This window comes from Lygodium microphyllum, chromosome 16 (genome assembly GCF_053477565.2).
Source record: "Lygodium microphyllum isolate KBCC chromosome 16, Lygodium_microphyllum_v1.1.10, whole genome shotgun sequence".
In the NCBI taxonomy this organism is placed as follows: Eukaryota; Viridiplantae; Streptophyta; class Polypodiopsida; order Schizaeales; family Lygodiaceae; genus Lygodium; species Lygodium microphyllum.
Genome location: NC_141150.1, coordinates 124,137,391 through 124,157,083, shown reverse-complemented (window position 1 = coordinate 124,157,083; position 19,693 = coordinate 124,137,391). Strand labels below are relative to the sequence as shown.

The 19,693-nt window shown below is 42.2% G+C and overlaps 2 protein-coding genes across 2 annotated transcripts; both read right to left on the bottom strand.

The window, feature by feature from the left end:
* Positions 1-2,764: 2,764 nt before the first annotated feature.
* Positions 2,765-3,139, bottom strand: LOC148023370 (mannose-specific lectin-like). The gene has a single exon (XM_087695381.1). It carries the CDS (start codon positions 3,137-3,139, stop codon positions 2,765-2,767), a length of 375 nt encoding a protein of 124 aa, XP_087551507.1.
* A 2,561-nt stretch (positions 3,140-5,700) lies between these two features.
* Positions 5,701-6,561, bottom strand: LOC148023369 (uncharacterized). The gene has a single exon (XM_087695379.1). The coding sequence runs from the start codon at positions 6,559-6,561 to the stop codon at positions 5,701-5,703; it is 861 nt and encodes a 286-aa protein (XP_087551505.1).
* Positions 6,562-19,693: the final 13,132 nt, after the last annotated feature.

Sequence of the window (19,693 nt, the reverse complement as noted above, 5' to 3'; positions counted from 1 at the left end):
AACAGTTGGTGCTTCCAAAATCTTGTCAAATTTTCTCCAAACAGCCTTATAACCATTATGGCAAACCCTCGGCTGGATGCATGGTTCAACAAGTTCCACATTAGTGTGCTTGGAGTGCTCCTACAACAACATGTCAGTAATGAAAAGTACAGTTGCTATGAAGTGAACACTACATTCTCACACAAATTTCTAAGGCTAGAGAAAACTTACGCATAGGTTGCAAGCTGATCAATTTCTCATTGAAAACTTATAAGATGAGTTCAATCACATCACCAGCACAATAGATGCTAGAGTGACTAGAGCTCGAGATGGCCAATACAGGGCCATAGCTATCAAGATCCATCAAGAAATATGTGCACTTTGCAAAAAACGATCCCCCTACTTTCTGACATCCTCACCACTACTTGTGTTCCCATTCACATCAAATGTGAAATCGCCACTAACTTGCCACGCCTCATCTGTTTGGGAGAACTTGAATGGGACACATAAGGGACTTCTTTTTCACAATTTTGTCATCTTTTTTACCTATTCTCCTATCAAATACGATAATTATTACGACATTTACCGTGACTAATAACAAAGATTAGAAGAGGTTCCCCAGAGCTGGCCACAATCACCACCAGCACTACCACTTCTTCTAACTACCATTTCGAGGATGGAATATAGTGTGGTAGGGGGGAATGTAAACCTGCACCCTAAGTTTACAAGGATCTTCATCAAAAAATGATCGCTCAAGGCATGTTTTACAGTTTTTTGACATTTTGGGTGACTAATCTAAAATCCTGCCAAACCTTGCGAATATATCCACATGGTAATATGTTCGGGCTCGTATGAGTTTCACTTTGTAACTTCCCAATCATCTGAACTCCCGCCCATGAATTTAGCTAGAACTAGCCTTGATAGCACTCAAATTAGAAGAAACTTGAGTTTTGGCTAGTTTTGGACAATACCTAATTTTTGGCCAAAACTCCTATATAAGTGAGTGCTCGTGTAAAACCCATCCTTTTTTGCTCCTTTCTCAACTCCCTCTTGTGGAGAGTGAAGAAGCATACTTGTGAGAGCTCTCTACTCTCATGAGCTTGTCTTGGTTAAGGAGGACTAATCTATTGCTTATGTTTATGCTAAAGCATGTCTATTGCTCTCTCTCTCTCTCTCTCTATTGCTTACGTTTATGCTAAGGCATGTCTATTGCTCTCTCTCTCTCTCTCTCTCTCTCTCTCTCTCTCTCTCTCTCTCTCTCTCTCTCTCTCTCTCTCTCTATCTTCTTGCTTGTGTGAATGCATGAGTGTTTGCTTGAGCTTGAATGCACGTGTGTGTGCTTGAGCCTAGTGTAGGGTTTACATTAGGGCTAGCTATGCATTGCATTGAGAGCCCGCAAGTGTTCTTGCCCATGTGCTTGAACCATACCTGTGCAGTGAGAAGGAAGTGATAGGATTAGAAGGAGCTTCCTTCAAGCTCTTCTTCTCCAAACCAAGCATCAAGGGGGGCCACTCCAAGAGCTTGAATCACAAGACCAATACTCCATTGTGAGTGAAGCCTCCATGCACCAACTAGGTTGGCAAAGGTCATTTCCTTAGGAACAAATACGATTAGGATAGTGTCTACACAATAGACTACATGGCAATAGAGGCCCTTGAGATTTTAGACTCTCACCACCACCTCATAATGGCATCGCTCTTATGAAGACTCATCTTCGTAGCATTTGTGGTTATGATATGGTTCAAGTAATGGATCTTTTGAGTGAAAAATCAAAATTTAGATTCCTTCCCAAATACTTTGATCTTCTTGATGAAATTGAATATAGCACATATTAAGTACTCTACGTGTTCTATTTTTTGTTTATTATAAATCATTATATCATTAAGGAGAACTACTATATTTTTTCCCAAATATGAACCTAAAACTTTATCCATCAACATCATAATGCTTGGCATTTGGTACTTATTTCTCGCCATTATCTAGTTAAGTGTATAGTAATCTATTAAGAAGCACATGCAACCATATTTTTATTTGCGAGAAGAATGGGAGAAGCCCACGATGAAGAATTTAAGCATATAAATTCAACTAGAAATCATGCATAGTAAGTGCATGAGTCTAGTAGAAATGGTGGATATATTCAAGCACAGACGTGCAAATACTAGAAATGCCATAACTACATAAGTCTAGACGTGCGAATACTAGAAATACCGTAACTACATAAGTGTAGACACGTAAATCTGGTGAGTTTAGATTCCTAGAAACAAATGTGGGATGAGAGAGAGAGAGAGAGAGAGAGAGAGAGAGAGAGAGAGAGAGAGAGAGAGAGAGAGAGAGCACATGCAACCATATTTTTATTTGCGAGAAGAATGGGAGAAGCCCACCATGAAGAACTTAAGCATATAAATTCAACTAGAAATGATGCATGGTAAGTGCATGAGTCTACTAGAAATGGTGGATATATTCAAGCACACATGTGTGAATACTAGAAATGCCATAACTATATAAGCCTAGACGTGCGAACACTAGAAATACCGTAACTACATAAGTCTAGACACGTAAATCTGGTGAGTTTAGATTCTTAGAAACAAACGTGGGATGAGAGAAAGAGAGAGAGAAACAAACGTGGGATGAGAGAGAGAGAGAGAGAGAGAGAGAGAGAGAGAGATTGCAGACGATGAGAGGTGGCCATTGTTTTATTTAGCTATATAACACCTGGGCCCAATCCAGTTACAACACAGGCAGAAACACCACCCCTCTTCTATAAGTAGTGTAACTTGTATGTAAGCTACTTCTTGTCGACGCAGTTAGACCAGACGGACACGTCAGCGCCGTCATAGATGACGGCGTTGCCGTCGTTCTGCAGCACTAGCTTGTAGCTGTCGTCCTTGAGAGGCTTGTCGGAGCTAGCCCACTCCACCGTGCCGCAATCACCGAGCACCAGTAAGCGGCCGTCCCTTTGCAGGCAGGCCCGCTTGCCACGCTTAGCTGTGTTGCTGTGCCAGACGGCAGTTCCAGCTGGCGACTTGTACTCCACAAAATTCCCATCACCCTGCATGATCAGAGAATACTGCCCATTTTCCGAGGTCAAGCTCTCATCCGTCGCCAGCTCTTGGTCGGCGTACAAAATGGAGCCATGTTTCTTCGCCTGCTCTGCTGCCATTTTTCTGATCCTGATCTTCAGAAGGTGCTATTAGTTCTTCTTCTGCACTTGATCATCTCACCGCCGTCTTGCCTCTTTATAGGCGCTAACGTGCAGGTGATAATTGCCTATTATGTCCGCATTATCTATATTCGCGGCATTATCTTTATTATTCCCTTTTTCCTTTATGCTCATAATTATAGCATTCGTGGTCCATGGAGAGAGTGGACATAAGATGCGGTGTATGCGCCGTATCGAACAAAGCTTGGCATGGAACACCATACCACCCTTCTCCCATGTCCCCACCAATAGCAATAATACAAGCTACAACACAAGCACTCATCACTCGAACACTATTCAAAATATGCCCACCAAGGAAACCCAAAGGTAGTGTAAAAGAAAGCATCCATTATAGAGAGAGGGGGTGTGTGTGTGAAAGAGAGAGAGAGCGAGACTCCCACACACACACAACGACCTTATAGTATTGGCAGAGACATGTGCCACACGATCTCTACCAAAGCATTATCTATGTGCTATTTATGATTATGTTCGTATGTTCTTAAAAATCTCACCATGTTGCTACTTAATTGAAAACATTGGAGGAGAGAGAGAGCTAGAACACTTGCAAGCACACACACCCACATGTGTGCATACACACATAGTACAACACACCATCCTTACAAAAGCATTATCTATGTGCTATTTATGGTTATGTTCTTAAAAATCTCACCATGTTGCTACTTAATTGAAAACATTGGAGGAGAGAGAGAGCTAGAACACTTGCAAGCACACACATCCACATGCGTGAACACACACACACAGTACACCAATCATCGGTGTACCAAATCGGGTTTGTTCTCATGATATAGTTTCTCTAGCACTATGGGGGGGTCGCTGCTTTTTAAAATCCTTTTTTGCATATTATTTACTTACAAAAGGCTTCCATTTTAAAGGGGGCATTTACATATTGAATAGAAATAGAGTGTGTTTTAATAATTAAAAACTCATAGATAAGGGGTTTTAAAAATACACCTTTAACACATGTGATATAGAGGGTTTATGGATAGTGAACCGGCCCTTGAGATATTGCGAGAAGGCCTGAGGGAAAGAGAACCACCTCTATAAATAGTCCTTTTGAGAGCCTTGGAATGAACAACAACCAAACATGGTCATCGCCAACTATAGCTCGAACAAAGAAAAAACAAAACAAGGACCAGAGCTAGATTGCCCTTGAACATTCACCATGCCACCAACACCCAAAACAATAAAGAGACGCGAAAAATACACAACTTGAGAATTGCTCTAGGCACCAAGATTCAATCACAGGGGCTTAGTAGGATGAGAGGAAAAACTCACACTCTCATGCCACTCTTAAACACTACCTGAGCACCTAGCAACAATATGGAATCTCACCTCTTAGTCTCCTCATCACCGAAAAGGATTGAGATTCTCTCCGAGAAAGGCCATAGAGGATCTTTCTTTGCTTGCGCGTGTGTTTTGTACTCGCTTCTTCTTCGGCTCAATCCTTGGTATCTTGTTCATGTTCTTTGTGTGGGCCAAAGAGAAGCTTTCCTTGCTTGATACAATCCTTGATATAATCATCATAGAAAAAAGAAAGCTAAGTGCTAAGTTAGGATGCATGGAGAACACATCTCCCTCATAAGAGTGACACTGAGACTGAACACGCATATACAAGAGAATTCAAACTCCAATCAATTCCAATCCCCTTCATAGTGAAACCATATACACACTTTTTGTTTCATGTCACTTGGGCCAAACCAAGAAACGACTTGGTTGGCCCTCCTCTTGACCTCGATGGATTGAAGTTTCTTTGCCCAATAGAATTTTTCAGAAATGTTTTATTTAGATCGACAAATCACAGCAGACAAAGAGACCCAAAGCGCAAATATCCAATGAAGTTATCAGAGCTTCAACACATAGGATTATCATGCACACTATATCAAAGATTTGCGGAGAACCACCAGGCTGAACCTAATAATGGACAAGTGGCAATATACCTTGTTCAACAAGTATATTTCCAGGACATATTAGGAAGGCAAGTTATGTGGCTGCAAAGAGCCAAGAACGCTGGCATTGGCATGGGTCATCCCGTCGATCGAAAGCGGGCAAGAGAGATGGGCATAGAATTGAAGCAGACAAAGCCTGTGGTACTCACCACCAACGACCATGACATCTTAACGAATTTTGCAGCCGAAGGCATGACTTTAGTGACACAAGGACTCACCGTAGACACTATGGTAACTCGCGTCCATGAGCTAGAGTTGAGAATAGTTGAAATGGAGTTAGAGAATCAATGACTAAAAGGAGTATGCAAGAGATATGAGGATGCACATGCTCCTCCACCTCCTATAATTGGCGATACTTTTGCAATTGATAAGCTCACACAAACTCGTGATTTTGTAAATTTGGATTAAGACTTGTTGATATATAGACAACTTTTGTATATATCTTGGTATTCAATTTCAAGACCTGATACATGGAATATAATTTTGAGATTCTGTCTAATGTATCGTTTATGCTATTCTTTTCCCCTGCTATGTTTTTTTAGTCTTTAATGCATGTTATGTTGTCTTCACTCTGTCAATAGTAGGGACTATATCATCCACATTGGAATTAGTTGAATCAACCTCCCATTCGTTCTCAGACTCTGAACCTTGGTCTTTAGAAACAACCTTGTGCGTTCGTCTTCGATGTGGCTTCCCTTCTGCATGTGTAATACGAGTTGCAATTGATGACGACCTATGAAGCAGTCGCATATTACAAAAGCAGTACACTAGGTCTCTTGCCCTTGAAGCTTTTAAACGATTACGCCTCTTAGTATGAATGAAATCATATGCAGACCAATTTCGCTCACAACTGCCTGAAGATGTTGCCACTGATAATACCCTTCTTGCCACATGTTGAAGCTCTACTTCATTAGAACCATACTCATTCCACTGAACAAGTGAACTTAAGCATGTAATGGCATCTAAACACCACTTGTCACTAAACTTTCCCTCTCTACCAAAAAACCGTATGCGACCATAAAATGCACGTTTTCCATCTTCCCCAGGCAACAGCTGGGCACACACAAAGTGGAAATTTCGAGTCACCTCATCATTCTTTGTTTGATCATGCAATTGAAACGAAGGATCTAGCATGAATGCAGCACCATGTAGGAGAGTGTGCATCCTTGCCCATCGTCTTTCTGCACAATTGGCTATCTCTTTACGCTCTACAAGCTTCAATTTTTCAAATGATTTTACCTTGCATATTGCTTCAGACATGAGCCAGTATACTTTACCAAGTACAAATTTGTCACTGTCCACAACTCTTAGCAATTCTACAAATGGCTTAGTGACACTCACAATTTTGTCCACCTTGACCCAAAATGCATCTGAGCTGATTGTTGCTGCGCATTTCGTTGCTGTAAGTGCATGCATCTAATGCTTAGTGACCCATCCAACCTATCGTCCATCTGCAATTGTTTCCCTCAATGCATCTCCCACTTCCAATAAACGTTCAAGGACATAATAAGCAGTAGCAAAGCATGTAGCACAAAATATGCATAATACTTTTTCCGACCTTGTGCGAAAGAGTACATACGTAAATTGATGCTCCCTGATGCACTTAACCACATGATGTGCCTCTACTAAAGTAAGTTTTGAAAAACTCATTTTCCGTATATCCTTGAGGAGTAAACTGACTGAGTGTGTAGCGCAAGGAACCCATGTAATCTCTTTGTAGTTCTCTTGTATAATCATCCCTGCTCCTTTATAGTTAGAGGCATTATCAGTCTTTATAGATGTGACATTAATAGGTCCTCCAACATGTGCAATAGCCCTCTCATATATCTTTGAAATATACATGGAGGTTTTCTCTTTAAGAGATGTATCTATTGCATCCAAAAACACTGACCCCCTTGGACATATACACATGATATTTATTAGAGGCCTCTTCTTGCAATCTATCCATCCATCAATAGCTATGGTGCATCCGTAGGTAGGTACATAATCAAGGACAGAACACTTCAAGCTTTGCTCAAGTCCACCTTTGACTTTGTCTAAGTACTCTGTGCACATCCTATTGTAGTCCGGAAAAACAAACCCAGGCTTTGTAAGAGACATCAAAACATCTTGAAATAAGGGATTTCTCATTACATTCAAAGATATCCTACAAGCAATGAAAGCTTGTGTACATTTCAAGTGCAACTCTAGCATTGATGACTTATCAAATGCACTATACAGAGTTCCTTTCTTTGATTTGTCCATGTTGTTAGAGCATCCGTGTTCCTGAGAGCCTGCACTCACATTGTATCTATGTTCTTCGTCCATCAACTGTGAGTGTTGTGATGAGGAGCCACCCACATGTTGTAGTACATTCACGAAATTGCTTGGTGCATCATTATTTCTTGTAGTAGACGTAATTTCAATAGTGTAACCTCCCCCCCCACTTTCCAGAGGCCTTTAATTTCTGAATATATTTGGAAAGCTTTACATGTACATTAGAAGGTGGATTACGACAATGATTCACGTTAACACCCATCCCTAGTAGATGCTCTTTAGTTCTAGTTGCGCTAGCATGGAACTCATGCTGACATGACTTGCATCATACATGAGAAGTGTTCTTTCCAGCTTTTAATTCTTCAACATATTCCCACTCATTACCACAAGTCATTTCAAATTACAAGAATTTGTAGAATTAACCAAAATAATAATAGGGGAGATGCAAAGATATATGCAAATTAATTAACAATATATATCTGTGTATGCACTACAATCAAATATCACCATGGACAATTAATATCTAAATTAGTGTATCCACCTCCAACACCCAAAGTAGTATTGGCGTGTCCACCCTATTTTAGCACCACAATCCACCAATACCCAAAATAGCGTGTCCACATTCAACACCCAAATTAGCGTGTCCACCTCCAACACCCAAACTAGCACTGGCGTGTGCATGCTATTTAATGTCTCGATGTAAAGGATAGGTATCCACAACTAGCACCCAATTTAGTTCTAGTGTGTGTACCACATCCTGTGTGTAACCTAGAAGAGTACAAATAGAATCGAGAAAAATTAACCCGAAAGTTTCCTGTATATATAGAGAATATATTTCGATCGAATAATATATTTATTCGACCGAATACAACCTGTAAAAAAACGAGTCAATGTCTAAAGGTGATGTGTCATCGTATAATGCAACCATTTATTTCTAAGGGTTCACCAAATACGTGATTATACAATTATTCACGTATAGTCGTATAATGTATAATGCAACTTAGGTGGAAATGTAACTCTCTCTTGATCATTACACACACTATCTAAAGGATTGTAAAGATCCTTTTGTTGGTTGATATCATTATTATCTTCAATTTGTTGGTTGACATCACTTCTATCTTTGATTTGCTGGTTGATATCACTACTATCATCGATTTGCTTCACCTCATTGCTTTGCTGAACAACTGTAGAGTAAGGAGGTAAGACTAATCAAACTCAATAGTAGTCACCTAATATTTTGAATTAAATAGACAAAATTAATAAGAGAGGTTGAAGGAGATCTCTACCAAGGTATTGTTTCTTCATGAGACCTATGACCCTTAGGCCATAGGGCTTTCTAGGTCCATGATAGGTCCTAAAAGGGGACCACTTGGCCATATGTATAAGATATATACAGCTTGCTAGCAAAGAATCCGTATATCTTAACCCTATGGCCCAAGGGCCATATGGGTTGCCAGTGGCAAACATTGGGTTTTCTCATTGATGTGGTCTCCTCTACATTCCTATGTTTGGGTGGTCATACGGGTTTCATTTGAAGGACACTCAAATACAGACCCAAATGATTCAAGATATATACAACTTGTTAGTGAAGAATCCTATATCTTGACCCTAAGGGCCATAGGGGTTGCTAATAGTCACTCAAACATTGGGTTTTCTCATTGATGGGGTCGCCTATACATTTCTATACCTGGGTGGTCATATGGATTCCATCTTCTCCTACAAGGGCCTATGAAAAGGTGTCCGTAGGGATATCATCTTGATGGGGTCTCATCTAAAGGCCACTCAAATATAGACCCAAATGATTCAAGATATATACAACTTGTTAGTGAAGAATCCCTATATCATAACCCTATGGCCCTTAGGCCATAGGGGTTGCTAGTGGCATGGTCACTCAAACATTGGGTTTTCTCATTGATGGGGTTTATTAAACATTCCTATGTCTGGATTAGAGATCACTCAAATATAGACCCAAATGATCGAAGATATATACAACTTGTTAGTGAAGAATCCCTATATCTAAACCCTATGGCCTAAGGGCCACAGGGGTTGCTAGTGGTCACTCAAACATTGGGTTTTCTCATTGATGGGGTCTACTATACATTCCTATGTCTAGGTGGTCATATGGGTTTCCTCTTCTCCTACAAAGGGCTATTATTGGGTGGCCATATGGGTATCCTCTTGATGGGGTTCCATTTGAATGCCACTCAAATATAATCCCAAATGATTCAAGATATATATAACTTGCTAATGAAGAATCCCTATATCTTAACCCGATGGCCTAAGGGCCATAGGGGTTGCTAGTGGTCACACAATCATTGGGTTTTCTCATTGATGGGGACTCCTATACATTCCTATGTTTAGGTTAAAGGCCACTCAAATATAGCCCCAAATAATCCAAGATATATACAACTTCTTAATGAATAATCCCTATATCTTAACCTAGTCACACAATCAATGGGTTTTCTCATTGATGGGGACTCCTATACATTCCTATGTCTGGGTTAAAGGCCACTCAAATATAGCCCCAAATAATCCAAGATATATACAACTTGTTAATGAAAAATCCCTATAGCTTAACCCTATAGCCTAAGGGTTTTCTCTTCTCCTATAAATGATTCAAGATATATGCAACTTGTTAGTGATGAATATCTTGACCCTATAGCCTAAGGGCCATAGGGGTTGCTAGTGGTCACTCAAACATTGGGTTTTCCCTTCACGTTTTAACATGAAGAATACCTTTATCTTGACCCTATAGCCTAAGGGCCATAGGGGTTGCTAGTGGGTCTCCTATACATTCCTATGTCTCTGTGGTCATATGTCAAGATTGTGGGAGAGAAGGAAGGAGTCTCACTTGTAGCTTTCTTGCTTGCACAATGGGGGAATACACACAAGGATGGAGGCTGAAAATAGTTTTCCTCTTCTTAGTTGTGTAAGCAAAAAAAACTCTAATACAAAGACATAGAAGAACCCTATATATGGGTCTCAAACCAAACTCAACTAATTAAGGTGGCATACTAACTAAGCCACGAACTAGAGTAGATAAGGATAGCTATCATCTAGCTATTATTCATGAGCGGTGTACCAACCGCATCTGCAACTGACACGTCAGTGACATAAATGCACAACGGTCACCCTGGCATATCACGAGTGGAGCTCGATATCTCAACACTCCCCCTCGAGCTCAATCCCAATTCGTGCACACCAAGTAGGTCTCTGAACTTGCGCAGCTTCTCTGTGCCCAATGCCTTCGTGAATATGTCAGCTACCTGATCCTCTGTGCTGACATAAACTAGATCAATAAGACCTAGTAAAACCCTCTCTCGCACATACTGATAATACACCTCAATGTGCTTTGTTCTAGCATGATAGACTGGGTTATTTGCCAAGTGTATACTACTCATGTTGTCACAATAAATGACAACTGCCCCATCTGTAGACTGATGCATATCATAAAGTAGCTTATGCAACCAAGCTACCTCACATGCAGCCATTGCTACACCCCTGTACTCAGCCTCTGTGCTCGACAAGGCAACTGTAGACTGTTTCTTGCTGCTCCAAGTGACTACAGCACTCCCAAAAGAGAACACATATCCACTGGTAGATCGTCTATCAGAAATACTACCAGCCCAATCAGCATCAGTGTATCCATGCAACTGTATCTGAACCCCAGTTACATAAAGTAGTCCATACTGCAATGTGGACTTCACATACCTAATAGCCGCATCCAAATGCGGTTTCCTTGGAGCCTGCATAAACTGACTTACCAGTCCAACAGCATAGCTCAAATCTGGCCTGGTAATAGTCATATAAATCAAGCTTCCTACTATGTGTCTGTACATAGTAGGGTCTTCCAGAAGCTCACCTGCATCTGCGCTTAGCTTCACATTCTACTCCAAAGGAATTGAAATAGGCTTATAGCCTGTCATCCCATATTTAGACAGCATGTCCAATCCATACTGCCTCTGCAAGAGCTGTATCCCACTTGGTAATCTAATCACCTCAATGCCCAAGAAATAACGCAGCTCTCCCAAATCCTTCATCTCAAACTTTTGCTTCAATAGCATTTTCACATGAAGGATATCTTCATCACTGTCACCTGTGATAATCAAATCATCAACATAAATGACAAGCAACATAATACCTTTCTCTGTTTTTCTCACATAAAGTGAGAAATCTGCCTTGGAAATCTGAAAGCCAATAGTGACAAGATACTGTCCTATCTTGTTAGACCATGCTCTTGGTGCTTGCTTGAAGCCATACAATGCTTTCTTCAACCTACAAACAAACTCAGGATGAATAGCATGCACATAACCTGGTGGCTGCTCCATATAGACCTCTTCTTGCAAATCACCATGCAAGAAGGCATTCTTTACATCCATCCGATGTAAAGACCATCCCTTTGATGCAGCCATAGCAATGACTGCTCTTACGGTTGCCATCCTTGCAACCGGACTGAATGTTTCTTCATAGTCAATGCCATATGTTTGTGCATACCCCTTGACTACTAATCTTGCCTTGTATCTGTTCACAGAACCATCTGCATTGTGCTTCACCTTATAAACCCACTTACAACCAATTGCATTCTTACCTTTAGGCAAAGGTACCAATTCCCATGTATCATTTACTTCCAAGGCATCCATTTCTTCATCCATGGCTTTCTCCCATTTTTCTTTTCCCATGGCTTGCTCAAAAGAAGTGGGTTCTGGTTCCTATATCACTTTGACCATATATGCATGGTGAATGGCTGTAAATCCATCATATTTCAGCGTATCCACAAGATACCTAGCTCTGGCAGACCTACGCAAAGTATGTTCACTCCCAGGTACTCTCAAAACATCCCTGGTCTTCCTTACTCTAGGTATAACAATAGAAGGAATACCCAACTCATCATCAATGCTCTGTTCTGAGCCACTAGATTCACCATCCACATAAGAGTGACCTACATTCACATCCAACATGGACTGATCTACCTTCTCTTTTCCTTTTCGTGATACCTGAATACCACTATCTGCATTTCTTTGAGAAGATTCTCCTGATCTCAATCTTCCTGTCCATGGCGAAGAATGTGAACCACTGCTAGAGGACGCTCCAGGTCCACTAATATCTTGTGACTGCTGCTGTGAATTCTGTGCAGCATTACCATTTTGTGCATCTACATTATCAATCACATTTACTGGTTTATACCAGCTACTCATCTCATCAAAAACAACATCTCTGCTCACTGTAAACTTACGAGTAGAAGGGTTATAGCATCTATACCCTTTTTGCTGCAGAGAGTAACCAATAAAGATGCACTTCTCAGCTTTTGGATCCAACTTGGATCTCAACTCATCTGGCACATGTACATAGGCAATGCAACCAAAAATTGTCAAATGAGAAATATCTGGTTTCCTACCAGTATACCTCTCCTCTGGAGTCATCCCATGTATTGCTGCAGTGGGAGTCCTATTCATTATATAGACTGCTGTAGCAACTGCTTCAGCCCAATAAAAATCTGGCAAGTCTTTTTCATTGAGCATGGCATGAGATACCTCTCCAATATTCCTGTTTTTTCTTTCTGCAATTCCATTTTGTTGTGGGGTATGATTGCATGAATATTACTGCTTTATGCCATGCTCCTATAGGAACCTTGCAAACTCATTTGAGAGGTACTCTCCCCCTCCATCTGACCTTAGGCATTTTATCTGCAGGCCTGTTTCTTTTTCAACCATAGCTTTAAGAGATTTGAAGTGCCCAAAAACTTCACTTTTCTTTTTCATAAAATACACCCAAATTTTTTGCTATAGTCATCAATAAAAGTGACAAAATAATGACAGCCTCCAAGAGATGCAGCTTTAGTAGTCCACACATCAGAGTGGATTAATTCCAATGGCTTCTTACTCTCTTGAACATGTCTAGGAAATGGTTTCCTTGCCTGTTTTCCAAACTGACAGGCTTCACATACCTTATGCATTTCTGCAACCTTGAATTTGGGCAATCCTGCAACAATAGTTTGGGCCTGCATTAATTTAAGTCGCTGTACATTAACATGACCAATGTGTTTATGCCAGATATCAATATCTGCAACTACACCGGTCCCATGTGCAAACATTGCTGGACTCAATTCAGGCATGTCTGCATCCAACGTAAACATTCTACCCTTCTTCTTTCCTTTTGCTATTAAGCAACCTTTATTTTTTATATCCTCAACAAAGCATCCATGAGGATTAAATCTGACCTGCAAGCCCTGCTCAACCATTTGACCAATAGAAACCAGATTCTTAGTGATATTTGGGACATGAAATACATCGGACAGGTATTTCTTTTTCCTATCCTGCATAGACAAATGATTTTTTCCAATCTGCACAATATGATGTGCAGTATCATCACCAGTCTCCACAAATCCTGGTCTTTCCATTTTCCTTGCATCCTCCATCCATTCTGCATGACCTGTCATGTGGTTTGATGCACCTGAGTCAACATACAATACATCATTGCTTTCTTCTGCACTTGTCACAGAATTGTTCATGTGCTGCACCATAAACAAATGCTCATTTCTGTCATCACCCTGTCTACTAGAAGATGCATAATTCCCTTGTTGCAGTTTTCCATTCATGATGTCATTCTACTTTTTATAGCAGTCTTTAGCCATATGACCCATTTTACCACAGTAGTAGCATTCAACATTACTGTTTGCATTTTGGCCTCTTTGCCATCCACCACGACCTCTTTGGCTCCCCCTACGTCTACAGTTACCACGTCCTCCTCCATAGGACTGGTTTTCTTGAGTTTGCTCCATATTCTGATTTCTACCACGGCCTCCAAATCGGCCTCCTCTACCTCTGCCTCTACCTCTTCCAGCATTTGAGTAGAAGACAGCTTCTTTTGAAGTTCCTCCTGAAGAAGATGCACCACCATTTCTATGCTCCTCAGAAATTAGAAGAGCAATCAACTCCTCAAAATCAAGAAATCTTTCACGGACGGAAATGGATGTTCGGAACTATGCATAATCCTTTCCTAGACCATTCAAGGTCACGGAAACTAAATCATCATCTTCCACTGGTGACCCAATGGAAGCAAGTGCATCTGCGATCTTCTTCACCTTCATGTGGTAGTCATTGATACTCATACTTTCTCTTTGCACATTGTGCAACTCTTGCTTGAGCTACATTTTCTTAGCTTGCGTATTTGTGCTATACATTTTTGACAGAGTATCCCATGCCTCCTTTGGCGTACTTGCATCCTGAATATGCACAATCATAGAGTCTGAAATGCTAATAGACAGCCAATACATAACTTTCCTGGCTCTCTCATGCCATGCTTTAAATGCCTGCATTTGCTGTTGATTGGGAACATCAGGAAGAACTGGTTCTTCTTCATTTCATGCAACAAATTTCCAATATCCTTTTCCCATAAGGAAATTCTTCATTCTAAACTTCCACGCTTGGAAGTTGTTTTTGTCAAGCTTTTCAGTTACAATCTGTGAAAGAGAATCAGACGCCATTACAGAACACTGCAAAAAATTCTGTCACTTCAAAAAACACAGCTTCACCCTCACAAGGGCAAATCTGCAAAACTGGCGAAAGTGGTATTTGACCACACAGTCACTTCCTAGTGACGAATTTGCATAAACAAGAACCAAGGATGATTCTGTAACTCCCAATGTCTCTGCACACAAGCATACGATGCAATTTCTATGGTAACTTTTCATTGACCTGTAGAACAGTGGTCGCACAGCATAAAACATGGCCTTTTCCTGAGTGCTTGCAGAAAACTTCCGACTCCAAAACAGGCCCCGAAATGGCCTCAAATAAAAAAAATAGGGTCACCCTCTTGCTTCACCGTGAAGGGTGTCTCAACCAGAACACCGCGAGCTTGGCTTGCTTTCTTGAGCTCCTTACCATGAACAAGGCTCTGATACCATGTCAAGATTGTGGGAGAGAAGGAAGGAGTCTCACTTGTAGCTTTCTTGCTTGCACAATGGGGGAATACACACAAGGGTGGAGGCTGAAAACAGTTTTCCTCTTCTTAGTTGTGTAAGCCAAAAAAACTCTAATACAAAGACATAGAAGAACCCTATATATGGGTCTCAAACCAAACTCAACTAACTAAGGTGGCATACTAACTGAGCCATGAACTAGAGTAGATAAGGATAGCTGTCATCTAGTTATTATTCATGAGCGGTGTACCAACCGCATCTGCAAAACTGACACGTCGGTGACATAAATGCACAACGGTCACCCTGGCATATCACGAGTGGAGCTCGATATCTCAACATCATATGGGTTTCCTCCTCCTACAAATGATTCAAGAATTCCTATATCTTGACCCTATGGCCCTTAGGGGTTTCTAGTGGGTCTCCTATACATTCCTATGTCTTTGTGGTCATATGGATTTCTCTTCTCCTATAAATGATTTAAGATATATGCAACTTGTTAGTGAAGACTCCCTATATCTTGACCCTATGGCCCAAGAGGGGTTGCTAGTGGTCACTCAAACATTGGGTTTTCTCTTCTTCTAATGGGTGGCCATAGGGGTATCCTCTTGATGGGGTTGCATTTGAATGTCACTCAAATATAGCCCTAAATACTTCAAGATATATACCACTTGTTAGTGAAGAATCCCTATGGGGTCTCCTATACATTCCTATGTATGGATTAAAGGCCACCCAAATATAGCCCCAAATGATCCAAGATATATACAACTTGTTAGTGAAGAATCCCTATATCTTAACCCTATGGCCTAAGGGCCACAGGGGTTGCTAGTGGTGGTCACTCAAACATTGGGTTTTCTCATTGATGAGATCTCTTATACATTCCTATGTTTGTGTGGTCATATGGATTCCATCTTCTCCTACAAGGGCCTATGAAAAGGTGGGCATAGGGGTATCCTCTTGATGGGGTTCCATCTAAAGGCCACTCAAATATAGCCCCAAATGATTTAAGATATACACAACTTGTTAGTGAAGAATCCCTATATCTTAACCCTATCGCCTAAGAGCCGCAGGGGTTGCTAGAGGTCTGGTCACTCAAACATTGGGTTTTCTCATTGATGGGGTCTCCTATACATTCATGTGTCTAGGTGGTCATATGAATTTCCTCTTCTCCTACAAAGGCCTATGACTGAGTGGCCATAGGGGTAACCTCTTGATGGGGCCCCATTAAAAGGACACTCAAATATAGCCCCCCCAAATGATTCAAGATATATACAACTTGTTGGTGAAGAATATCTACATCTTAAACCTATGGCCTAAGGGCCACAGGGGTTACTAGTGGTCACTCAAACATTGGATTTTCTCATTGATGGGGTCTCCAAAGGGCCATCAAACTCAAGCATATCCTATTATCCCTTTTGATGGGGTCTCCAAAGGGCCATTACACTCAATCATAATCCTATAGCCAAAGGGTCATAGGGCTCACCCCGAAAGATTTCTTATTGTAATAAAAGTCTATTTTCTAGGCCCATAATACACAATTATAGGTATAGGAATGTTATCCAAACAATCAAGAGTATCCACAACTTGTTTGAGTTAAAAAGAGTCCCATATGATATCATTCATAGTCCTTTAGTCTTATGGTGACCAAAGGGCATTAGATCTATTTAAGTGTATATTCATTCATGGCCCTATGGCCAAAGAGCCATAGGACTCAACAAAAAATACTTATTATAGCTATAGATATCTCTTTTCTAGCTATATGGCCAAAGGGATATACAATCACATCCTTATGGCCTAAAGACCACATGGCTATAGAAGAGAGTTCTTTAGAATGTTGTTTCCTTTAGGTGGCCATAATCATAAATGTAACACATATCCAACAAAATTCTGATCTATAATTATCTTTCAAACTTTATAGATACTCATGTATAACTTCAAAAAGATTCTCACACTACTTTAAAGAATAAAACATAATGTCATTCAATTACAAATCTCGCACATATCACTTGCAAGAATGACAATACCATAGTCTTTTACTTGGTATGATCGCAAACAAGACACTCATTCTACAATGCATTACATCAAGAGGAACTCTCGCATTTCTTTGGTGTGTCACATGAAAAAAACGCACAAGACCTAAATTTTCCTTAGCTAAAACCAATTTCAAATTACCATTTCAATGGTTATTATCATCCAAGAATATCTTTTGGACATTCCATATGATATTTGAATTGGGAAACAAATCATATGTAGTCTCTGGCCAAGGTAGATTTATCTCCGAGCGACCTCTAAGATCCTCTGCCAATGCCAACACTACACTTTTGTGAAGCTCACGAGAGTAGTGCAGTAGAAACCAAGCACGCTCTGCCTGTAAGGCCTCACTCAAGACAGGGACCCCGGGGATGACGGACGATGAGGCATAATCTCGACCCACAAGAAACTCACCCTAGGCACACTAGCGAGCATAGCACGCACTCGAGCACTGCTACCTCCCGGTGCGGGGTTGTGTGGTGCAGACGCTATGCCCTGTGGTATGACTAGTGGTTGAGTCGCCCGGAAATGGGAGTGCCTCCCCTCCATGTGGTGAGGGTAGAGCGGGCCGTCCCAAGTGAGGCCGCTCAAAGGGACATGGGGAGTCCCTTGGATGTGTAAAGAGCTATGTGATTCAAGATCTTCCGCTGCAAGTCGAGCCGCGGGCCGCGAGTCGGGCCAACCCGAGTGAGCCGTCCCAAAGGAGGCCACTCTACTTGGATGGAACGCAAAGAGGCGAGGCGAGTTTGATCCCAACTCGGCCTCACCACATGGTGTTAGAGGGTCCCGAGTACATGTGGGCAGAAACCTCAAATCTACGCCCGTGACACTTGGTATCAGAGCTGTGTTGAGCTCTTGGAAAGGAAACGGCAGCCGAGATGGGGAGCCATGGTGGAACCGCGAAGACGGAGTGGTGCCGATGTGTAAAACAGTTTTCAGCCGGGATAGCAGTGCGGTTCCCTGGGGTCCAGCCGGTGGAGTCGAGAACCGCGGTCCAGCCCCGGCGGTCCAGTCAGTGGAGTTTGAGCCGCGTTCCAGCCGGTGGAATTTCTATCCGGTGACCGGTGGTGCTTGGGTAGTTTTCCAGCCCGCACCAAATTTTCGCAACTATAAGGGAGTAGGTGCTCCCTCAAGCCGCACAAGACGGTGTGAGTCAAGCAGGCCGGTGAGCCTAGCCGAGGCTGGGGAGCCGAGTCCAGCCGGCATGTGATGCGTTTGAGGTGAAAAAGGTAGTGTCCCTCATGGTGAAAAGTCCCTCCCGAAGGGGGGAAAAATGAAGAAAAGCGATATGTGGCCAGAAACGGGGCCGTGGTCCGAGCCGGTCTGCCTCACTAAGACGGGGGGTGGGCTGAAATTTTACATGGCTGGAAATTTTCAGCCCTCAAGCGTGATGCGCCGGGGCTCGAAACGCGGTGAAGAGCATGGCGGGGGTGTGCCCACCATGGCTGCGGACATGCAACAAGTGGAATTTCTATAAAGTTGACCCGCCAAGCTAGGGGGCAACTTAACATCTTATGGGCTAAAAACGGGACAGTTTTGAGCGCAAAACCTTGCCGATGAGCCGGTGGGGCAGATTTTGGTAAAGTAGCCGCCAGTGAGCCCAACGATGGCTTGAGGCGAGCCGGTCCTGGCCCGAATGTGATCCTAACCGAGCCGGGGGCTCTCACATGAAAAGTGTGGCTCTTCGGGGGACTGTTTTGGGAGTCGAGCGACATCGGCAATGTGAAGCGAAGAGGGCGACCCAACATGGAAAATGGGCATCCCGGAGGGTATGAAGACCCGTCGACCTCTCAAGTGCAAGCGAGGGGCGGCATGAAGGAAAGCCATCAACCAAGGCTCTCAAGTGAAAACGAGGGACCTCATCTTCTACATGAGATAGCACCGAACAAGTGGCTAGTCTCCCGGATGAACCAGGCCCTTGCACATGCGACGTGCAGAATGATGCATTGTAGGTCATCGAGCCACCTAAGAAGGAGCCGACTTGCCGAAGGAAACTCAAGCAAGTGAGCCACCTAAGGAGGAGCCACTTAGCGATGAGATGCACCCGCGCCACCTAAGGAGGAGCTGGGTTGCAAGGATTTTGCGGGGCTCGTCTCAATGATCAATGAGGGAGACCTCGCCTCATGAGAAAAAACTGGCTTGGTTTGAAAGGCATGGCAGATACATCCCGAGGAAAAATTTTCCAAGGGAACGCAAAGTGCTTCAAGCTTGTGTGGCACAAGCTAAGGGGATGAGGGGCAGCTCACCTCTTCTATTCTTGCAAGCATTATGAGCTCAAGGATTCGTGGAATCCAATGAAGGTACAAGGGAGTTTGCTGAGACTCTACAGAGGCGAAGCAAAGGTGG